Source organism: Hoplias malabaricus, chromosome 2 (assembly GCF_029633855.1).
Source record: "Hoplias malabaricus isolate fHopMal1 chromosome 2, fHopMal1.hap1, whole genome shotgun sequence".
Classification (NCBI taxonomy): Eukaryota; Metazoa; Chordata; class Actinopteri; order Characiformes; family Erythrinidae; genus Hoplias; species Hoplias malabaricus.
In genome coordinates, this window is record NC_089801.1 from 27,492,129 (window position 1) to 27,502,494 (window position 10,366).

General features: G+C 37.6%; 1 protein-coding gene across 1 annotated transcript; it reads left to right on the forward strand.

Annotated features, from left to right (window-relative positions):
- The first annotated feature begins 288 nt into the window (after positions 1-288).
- Positions 289-10,343, forward strand: LOC136679386 (guanine nucleotide-binding protein G(q) subunit alpha). Its single transcript, XM_066657888.1, has 7 exons — positions 289-1,202; positions 1,930-2,114; positions 2,838-2,992; positions 3,465-3,593; positions 4,297-4,426; positions 4,985-5,138; positions 7,685-10,343. Exons 1-7 carry the CDS (start codon positions 1,067-1,069, stop codon positions 7,873-7,875), a joined length of 1,080 nt encoding a protein of 359 aa, XP_066513985.1. The 5' UTR covers positions 289-1,066; the 3' UTR covers positions 7,876-10,343.
- The last annotated feature ends 23 nt before the right edge of the window (positions 10,344-10,366 follow it).

Below are 10,366 nucleotides of genomic sequence, written 5' to 3' on the forward strand. Positions count from 1 at the left end.
CATTGTGTTTTATTATTATTATTATTTTGGGGTAAAAGCTTTCACTGGTTAACTTAGTTATGACTGTTATTCATATATTTGACTTTTGAGGTTTGTGCTGTTTGTGAGAACGACTTAAAGGACTGTTTATTATGAGCTTATAACACATTAATGCTCAGCTTTGAAACAACACTATTTGCCTCAGAAAACGAGTGCGTTTTCTAAGCTGTTATTTTTTTCCCACACACTGAATAAACTGCTTCCTCTTGCGTTTCCTCTTGGCCAAACACACCCCTCCTCGACTTTAAACGTCACATGGCAGGGAGTGGATGGTGCTTGTAATGAAATTACATATGGAATAGCCGAAAGAGGATACGAATGCGCTCAAACTGGAATTTACGTGCTAAAAAACGCCCAGGATTTTTTAAAATCATATATACTCAACACAGTTGTTTTTTTTAAACGCGGGACGTGTTCATGTCTGAGGATGCTGTATTTTCAGTGCTTTTTCCAGAAGACAACAGTTCCAGTCTAGTGGTTAGAAGGGAATTGGAGTGAAAGTCCGCCATATTCAGCTTTACCACGCCCGGACTCGAGCGTTTGGGGAAAACTGTTTCAGCGCCTTGGCTTCGTTTACACCCGAATGTTTCCTACAGAGAGCGCGAGAAATAGCATTACATATTCGCCTCTTTCAGAGGAGTAAAAGCTGATTTTTTTTAAAAAGAACAGTGTGTTTCCCGTGGCTAAGAAAATCGGCCAGCTATGGAGTCAACCTGCCAAAAGGATCTGTTGCTTTTACAGTGAGGGGATATTCAGTCACACGGCAGCCTCAGAGGGACCCTACAGAGTCTAAAGCTACAAGTTTCAGCCGCTGGTTCCAGTAACTGGGATTGCAACATTTGTTTATGAATTACTTCGACATTTTATGAATCGCCCACCCATCCTCCCCTGGTCAAGTAAAAGGAAAACTCTTTCGCCGGCTAATTATTAAAACATACACCCTTGTTTGGACGCATTCGTCTCTCAATGGAAGTGCTGATAAAGTCGTAGACGCGGACTCGCTGCCCTGCGTTTGTTTGGAGGAGTCATGACTCTGGACTCCATTATGGCGTGTTGCCTCAGCGAAGAGGCGAAAGAAGCGAGGCGGATCAACGACGAAATCGAGAGGCAGCTCCGTCGGGACAAGAAGGACGCCCGTCGGGAGCTCAAGCTCTTGCTACTCGGTAGGAGATAAATGTCACTCACATAAGACTTCAATCTGGTCTCCGCTAAGCTTTGTTGCCTACGGGCTGCGGTCTGTTTTATGCAAAACTTAGCCCGCGTCGCTTCAACTGAGTGGCTACAAAATGCAAATTTCCCCTTGCGTTAATTACTGTCACTCAGGCTTGAATGAAACCGGGTTTATGGTCCTAGCTGTATTTTGTCCTGGGGACCGTGTTGTTGTGCAAACGTGGGGGTCCAGAAGTAACCCACCCGCTGCCAGTAGAAGACCAGTTCCAGTTTAGCCCGACACCCTGTGGCGTTTAGTCCGAGAGAGGAAGAATGGAGGTGTTTGAGTGAAAGTGCTGCGTTATTGTTTGTTTATGACCACGTTCAGCATTTCTGCTTTTCCAACTCTTCCTCTAACCCCAACAAACACGTTTGCATAGGAAAGCTGGGTTATTTCACTGCTAAGTACACGCCATGCCTCTCTTTTCAATCATAAGGAACTGTGGCACTCCTCCCTGACCACCCTCCCTTTAGCGCGGCTGGAAATTCCACAACCTCTCCACGACCTACTAAACGGTGCATATGTTTAGCAGGTGATATTGAGCAGTTGACACGTAGCAGGTGTAGACGCTTTGGTGTTGTATTTGACTCATTGTATTCTTGTAAATGTAATATGTCCAAAATTAATTGAATAGTTTGCACCCACGTCATCTTTTGCCTTTGGTTTCTTGTGTGGTGTAGGGACCGGAGAGAGTGGAAAGAGCACATTTATCAAGCAGATGAGAATCATCCACGGTTCAGGCTACTCGGAGGAAGACAAGAAGGGCTTCACTAAGCTGGTCTACCAGAACATCTTCACATCTGTTCAGTCCATGATCCGAGCCATGGAAACACTTCAAATTCCCTACAAATATGAACACAATAAGGTACAGTCATGTTGTCAACCTTGACATTGTCATTTTCACTGTGGGAAGAGGAGTGGCTTCTAAGTCTCTACCCACTAACGCTGAGCTATTTTTCTCAGGTCTTGGGCAAAACAGTGAGGTCTTTCATATTGTTTCGGTCATAATCATATTGTATGATCCCATGACTTTAAACATTTGAACACATGAAGTTATTATCAGGAAGTGTTAATTGGTTCGCTGTTTAAGTTAATGTTATTATTGATGGATGACTGTGTGTCACTTTGAGTTTCCGTAAGACACAAGCCTCCGTGAAGTAGGCCAACGCACGAGACAAATACCATGAGAGAGATAGAATCACTTTGGTTAATCATGTAGCTCAGCCCTAACTATATTATGCCTCCAGGCTATAAAATTAATTATACAAATTCACTGCCTTACAGAAATGTGTTGGAGCCTCTTTTCCATTTCTAGATGGGCCAAATGTGAATCTATTTTTTTCCCTTCTGTGCAGTTAACTGAAATATTACAGAACATTGCAACCTTAATGAAGCACCACAGTAATGGGTCAAGCATAGCCAGTAGTCATTTTCAAAAAACTTTTTGCATTTAAAAGTATGAAAAGTTTGTACTCAAATAGGGCAACAATACAGCAAACAGGTTATGGATATCAAATTGAACCCTTTCTATTTGTGTTTAGTATTTACTCGTGACAAACCCTTTCTGATTGTCCCTTCATTTTTTTAGGGCAATGCCAATATTGTACGAGAAGTGGACATAGAGAAAGTCTCAACATTGGACATTTCCCATGTAGACGCTATTAAAAGTTTGTGGAATGACCCAGGAATCCAGGAGTGCTATGATCGAAGGAGAGAATACCAGCTGTCAGATTCTACCAAATAGTGAGTGGACCCAAACTGTAATCAACAGGCTACTACAATCTAACTTTGTGAGAATTGGTGGCACTATATGAATGTGTTTGACCTATTTTTCCTTTTCTGGATTGTCAGTGCCAGTGGCTGCAAACATTACTTAATATACCAGTTGATGCATAATTAATAATTTAGTGTGAGCTTCGGGGATCTTTGTGCTTTGCTGTTACTGTAGGCACCATTACTGAGAGTAGGGTCATTTCAGGCCACTGCAGAATGAATTCTGAAAGTTAAAGCTAGTAAAATATGATCACTAGGCCTTAACCAGTGGCAGTATAGTAGTATTATTACTCCGATGTGGACTGTGATTAACTACTTGCATTTTGCTTTCAAACTGGTTGCTCATGAAGCCATTTGAAATCCCTATTGTTTGAGAAATCACAAAAGAGAAGCTATTTCGACTGATGCACCTGTTTCTCTAACATGTTTATTTCCTCTCCAGCTACCTGAATTCACTGGATCGTATTGCTGACTCGTCGTATGTACCCACGCAGCAAGATGTGCTCAGGGTTAGAGTGCCCACAACTGGTATCATCGAATACCCTTTTGATTTACAGAGTGTCATATTCAGGTAGTTTTGTTGCTCTCTCTAATTGTTGTTAAACATTTTTGACTTGTGAATTAGAGCTTGATTTTCCATATAATGTGTATGGAATGTATGTGTATGTATATGTATATATATATATATATATATATATATATATATATATATATATATATATATATATATAATCACAATATAGACATTTCCATTATATTCAACATACACTTAATAGCATAGTGCTTAATACCACCATAATCAATCCAAAAGTGTTGGATAGGCTCATAGTACTTGGGCAAGACTCCTAATATGCTCACCTACTTTTCAAGTGGCTCTTGAAGGATGATTAATGAAATGCTAAGAGAATTTGTCCATTTTTAGTTTCCTTCATCATTTGAACACAGCAGCTGTCATTCACAGACATTTTTTTCCCTTCTCTTATAGAGAGACATGTTTTTCTTTGGACAGTGACAATATGTTATAGAATGCCTAAAGTACACCTACATGTTATTGTTGTTGGTATTGGGCACAACAAGATGATATTATTGTTAAAATGATCCCACACTTGGGCATTCCAGACTTTATAACCATGGCATTTTGGTGATATGAATATGTACGTTATTACAGCTGTCTTCTCATTTGAGTAGCTCCACAATTACTTTTCCATTTTTTTTTTAATGTTCATGGGTTTATGGTATGTAACATCAGTGTCGTTTTGTCCTATCCCCTCTAGAATGGTAGACGTGGGTGGCCAGAGGTCAGAGAGGCGGAAGTGGATTCACTGCTTTGAGAACGTTACCTCAATCATGTTCCTTGTAGCACTGAGTGAATATGACCAAGTCCTGGTGGAATCTGACAATGAGGTGTGTGTCTCAATGAACAGTAGAGGGAGCCAGAGTAATGCTCAGAGTATGACAAGGTGTTTGAGGCAGTTATAACGTGAAAGATAATACTTATTCATATTTTTAATGGTCATGAATTTGCTTCAATTTTTCAGGAATAATTGAATGCCTATTTTTTTGCTTTCTTTGTTTTGTTAATCATAATCATACACAAGATGTATCCTATGCTAATCCATTAGAGCTTCACATAGGGCCCACCACACTTTCTTCCTGCAGCCACCAAAATTCCTGTTAATTAAAAACAAACCTATCTGAATATTTTTTTAATAACTGAGCTCTATTTGTCTAGTTGTGGTTTTAAAAGTGAACAAGTTTATTTTTAGGGGGTGCACATGCTTTTAAACTTGCTGTAATATTGCAATGTTCATGATCTCTATGGAAAATTCATGGTTTAACCTATAGATGGTTCAACACTTATTAGTATAGAACATACAACCAGTGTTATTAATTAGATGTTAGATATGCACCAATATATGTTTCTGCAGAATTTTAAGAGTTTTTGTCATATTTCCCCATCAGAATCGAATGGAGGAAAGCAAAGCGCTGTTTAGGACGATTATAACTTATCCCTGGTTCCAGAATTCTTCAGTCATTTTGTTTTTGAACAAGAAAGACCTGTTGGAGGAGAAAATAATGTTTTCACATCTTGTGGATTACTTCCCTGAGTACGATGGTGAGTAGTTTTGAAAAACTGTAATATTTAAAGTTGAACATGAGACTCCTGTTCATCTCTCGTTCGATGTTCAAGTGCAGGCTTCTTTTGTTGTTATTTCTTTTGTTATATGTAGGACTAAACATGCCAAAATTTTAAATAAATTAATAAAGTTAAATAAATACATAAAATGAATAAACTACTCAATAATATTAAATTCCTCCATAAAAAAATATAATAAAAATAAACAGAGAAAATAATAAATAAAACCATACATTAGGTTTTATATAAATTAAAATGTCAGTTTACCTGCATGTGTATTTAGTTTACTTTCTCTCTCTTGACTAATTTATTAAAATATTCTTATTTATTTTTATAATTTTTCATTATTATGTATTAATTTTATTATTTAACTTTTTATTTTTTTGCATTGATTTATTTCCCAGTGTATATTTTCCCCCCCTGTTTTTCCTTGTTTTTATATGATAATAAGAGGGCTGTTCATCAATGATGTCACAGAGTCTAAACATTCTTATTGGTTGATCGATGCCATAGATCAACTGTACATGTCTTGCTCTATCAGCAGTATTTGACGTTATAGTAATGGAGGCCTTAATATACCCGTAGCACATTTCGATGGAACACCAAAACTGACCATGTGCAGGAGAGATGGCTCTCTCTCCCCTTCTTATCCTGCTCCCAGAAATGGAGCTCCGGGAGACACATCCCTCTCTATGCAGCACCTCTGCTCCAGGAGCTGCGGGAGACACTGCTTTCCATATGTGGATTCTCTGCTCCCAGAGACGGAGCTGCAGGAGAAATAACTCCCTCTGCATGGCGCTCTGCACCCAGAGACAGAGCAGCACAGACAGTCTGCCCGGCAGGTCACACAGATCAAAATGAGCTGCGAATGTGCAAAAAATGATGTCAAAGACATGTTTGATTTGTTTTACGTTGTTTTTCTGAACTGAGATCACAGAGAAACACATGTCTATGAATGCATGACACGGGACCGAAGGCATGATTGGACCCATAAAATGGAGTGGCATCACACTTAACAAGCAGATACATATATTGCTCCATTTCATTGAGGCAAGCAGCTGCCTCTCTAAGCAGATTCGACTCCAACCTTCGCCCCGACATTTGTACTCTGACACTTCTTCAATTAGAATCAACTGCTCTGTACTGTTCTTTGATTGCTAAGCCTGAACATGAAAAAAACACCCCCTTCATTAGCAAATATTGAGGAGGAAATACAGAAATATAAATGAATAAATAAAAAGGGAAAAATTAACCCCTCCCCCACCAGGGATTTATTTATTTGGTATTGGTTTTATGTCCAATATTATGTAATTTGTTTATTTATTTATTTTTTTATATTCCTCATTTGGTTTTTATTTAATTAGTTTTATTAATTAATGTATTAATTTGTAATTTTGGCATGTTTGGTACTCCATACTGTCAATACTCAACTCTCTTTGCTTTAATAAGGAAAAAATATACAGGAGCCACTAATCACGATACGGTTAAAGATTTTTTAATTTGGGGTGAAAATGAATTTAATCATGTTCACGTACAATGCAAACATTGTCAAATTGTAGCTTTTTGTTAAAAGCTACAATTTTGTTTTGCTGTGACATAGAACATTTAGGTTTGAAAACATAACACACACACACCTTTTTAGCATGTTTTCACCCCTATAGCCTGTGTGCTCTGGTCCGATTCAATTCACGAGATGGTATACTTGGAGCATTTACCCCTATATTTAGTTTATTTTCACACAGTGATAAATCAATGCGCACCAAAATACATTACAACAAACCATGTGAGAGCATTCTCTTTGCTTATTGGTCAGAACATTCTTTTGACTTATTGGTCTTGTATGAGGCAGGAGCAAGAACATTAATACAAGAAGAAGTTCCTGTGTTGTGGAGTCATGCATAATGCAAAGCACACCTGGCTACAGGAGCCGTTTAGCTCAAAATTGAGTAGTTCACCTGATATTTGGATTACATTCTCACCACAAACAAACTGCTCCAGATTTCATTTGGGACCGGACTGAGACCACATTCTCTCAAGGGTCTCGATGCGGTTGTTTTGGTCCACATCAGTGTGATTACTGCGTTCACACCTGAACCAGTAAATCACACCAAAAGTGTAAATGAACCAGATTCTGATTTTTACCGGACTACAAAGTGCAGGGGTAAAAATGCCCCTTTAGAAATCTCAGACCATGTGTAAGTGAACTGAAACTGCCTATAAAAAAGGTGTCTATAATTATAGATCAATAAACATAAATAACGTAAATAAATTAACATAATGTTGGCTACTGTGTTCTTTCTTATCATTATCATTAATGACTAGTTATTTGTTCAATCATAAATTATATCAATATCTACTGATCAAGTTTTCAAGTGTTTTTCTTTACTCTCTAGATAGACAATATACATAGTCTATCTACATTAGGTTTTAGAGCAAATTGTAGAAGAAAAAAATCATAACCAAAAACAAATCATGAATTCCTTTTCCCTGATTGCTCTCCTTTACTTTCTCCTTCTTACTGCTAGGTCCCCAGAGGGATGCTCAGGCAGGAAGGGAATTCATCCTGAAGATGTTTGTCGACCTGAATCCAGACAGTGACAAAATCATCTATTCTCACTTCACTTGCGCTACAGACACAGAAAACATCCGATTTGTCTTCGCTGCTGTCAAGGACACCATCTTGCAGCTCAATCTAAAGGAATACAATCTAGTCTGAAAATCCTAAAACAAACCGGACACAGCTCTCTTCCTGCTTGCTCAAAAAGCACCTACAGACCACAGCTTGACCATAAGCATAAATGGCATGCAGAGACTTTATTGGTCTGTTATGATTTTTTTTTTTCAGGGGCAAATTGGCTAGATTACCTTTTTGTCTTTGGACTATAATATCAATTTAATATAAACTGCTCACTACTGCATAATTATTTATTTGCACCTTGGAGCTTGTTCACAAGGTCCATCTCAAATATTATTATTCCATTTTAAAGTGAAATATGTTGAATATTTTTATGATTATAAGAAGTTAATGCATTCAGAATAGACATCTTCCTGCTTGAGGAATCTGTGGTTGAATTCCATAACGGTTTGCGTTCTCTGCTATTTGAAGAATGTATACATTTGGTTAATTGCTAAGGTAATTATTACATTTGCTCTTTCACTTTGGTCATATTATGTGATATTTACTCTGAGGGACAAGAGGTTTTTTGAAAATAATTGAAATCATTGTCCACTCTATTTTAAGTACTTCAGCTTGTAAAAGCACCCCCGCCCCCCATTTCCAAGGAGACTTTGCAGGTTCAGAGGGTTACTCTTACTCATTTGTTGTCTTTATGATGAATAACAGTAAATGGTTAGGAGTTGAGTAGTAGTATGTTACAAGTGCCACATCTTGTTTTTAAATATGTTTGTCTTATATATTGCCAAATGAATTATTGCACCACTAACATTACCTGTCCCCTTCATTTTGATCATGACAATAGTTAATTTCTTTAGCACACCACTATTTACCCTCCCACAGTTGTAAAGTAGACCTGCTTCACAATTAGTGCTCATTCTGAAAACAGTCACTATACTTATCAGTATTTCATCATTTTGTTGAGACAATTTAAAGTCATTATGTTGTCCTTTTTCAACTGGTGCCTAGTGTTCAAGGAGGTCTGTTTGGTCTCTAGGATTTTGCCATAATATTACTTGCAGTTTTGGTATCTTTTACATCAACATGCAAATACTCTCAATACACCATTGGCATACTCTTTATGTCATAGTCATTTCTTTAGTTAAATGGAGCTTTTACGAATATGTACAATCATTGGCTAAAGCAAGGCTGCCTTACTAAACTGCTTTTTTTTTTTAAACGGTGGGCCTCTACTGATGAAATGATTTGATATAATACGGATATATACAAAGTGCTCAGTGCAGCTCCAATACAAAATTGATTTTGAGGTCTTTCGGAAATCTGCCAGAAGAAGAGGGAGTGATGGTGAGCATCAAATTCCCTTTTGTCCTGAGTGTGCTTTAATCAAGTTTACAAAATTTAATTGAATAAGGGCTGGTATTTAAGAAATTAAGATTGGTAGTATTAGTTCTGTGTGATGTTTACCATCCAAAGTTCATGATTCAAGAGCTTTTGGTGTTAAATTGACAGTGTTTAAATTATTCCTAAAATGACTTCATGTTAGATTAAATTTCACTTGCGTGGATTCCTTGCTTAGGCTTCAATCTAATGTCCTATAAATATCACGAGACACGGACTCACTTGAAGTTGTATATGGCTCTGAAGTGTGATGGTATATGTGCTCTTGCTTCTGAATGGTTGAGTGTTAAAGCTCTTTCAGAAGTGTGCCAAAACATAGGAGAAATGCTGGCTTTGATAAAGGCTGGTAAAAGGAATGGCTCTGCTGTTTAATAATAGCTCTGTTACAGCATCCATAATTCTTAATGTTTGTTTTTCTTAACATCACAGAGATATGCCCCAAAGGCAAAAATAAAACATTTTGGGGATCTAAAATCAGTATTTTCATATTGTTTTTTTTTTTGGATGTGGTGGTTACTGGTACGAAGTGTATAATATTTGTTCATTTGTACAAATGACGATACCTTAAGTTGTTAACTGGCTCTGGTGCAGTAACGTGAAACCAAAAGCAGCTGCATTTGAATTCTCTTGACTCCGCCCTTGATCATTCAGTACATTCTTCTCCTGTTCACTGGTAAACTGCTGGTATGCCATTAAGTGAGGTGCCTCATTGTACTTAGTTATGTAAAAAATGTGGTTTTCTTCTTCTCCCTTTCTCACTTTAAGATGTTGCCAGTATTAGGGTTTCTGATCTAGTTGTTCAACGACGTACACTCCAAAAGGATGATCAAACAAGTGCATCTGAGTCACTTGTTAATCATGCTAGACTGAGAGGTCCCCTGTCAGGTGGTGTTGTCTTTTTTTGGACTAATGATTTGTCTTGGTTCAAAAGTATTTGCAGTGTGACAAAGTCTGAATCCAATTCTGAATCTTCAGTAACATCATATGGACTGTTTGGGGGGAGAGCAGATCCAATTTAGCTGCATTTTCCTCAAAAGTACTATTTTCCAGTTTCTTCTGTAAGATTTTGCACCCCCCCCTTTTTTTTCCCCTTCAAAAAATAGCTTCTTTGAAACATTGTCATTAGAAAAGTAGTCTAAAATGCTTTCTAATCAACTGTTATGGAATAAATTAT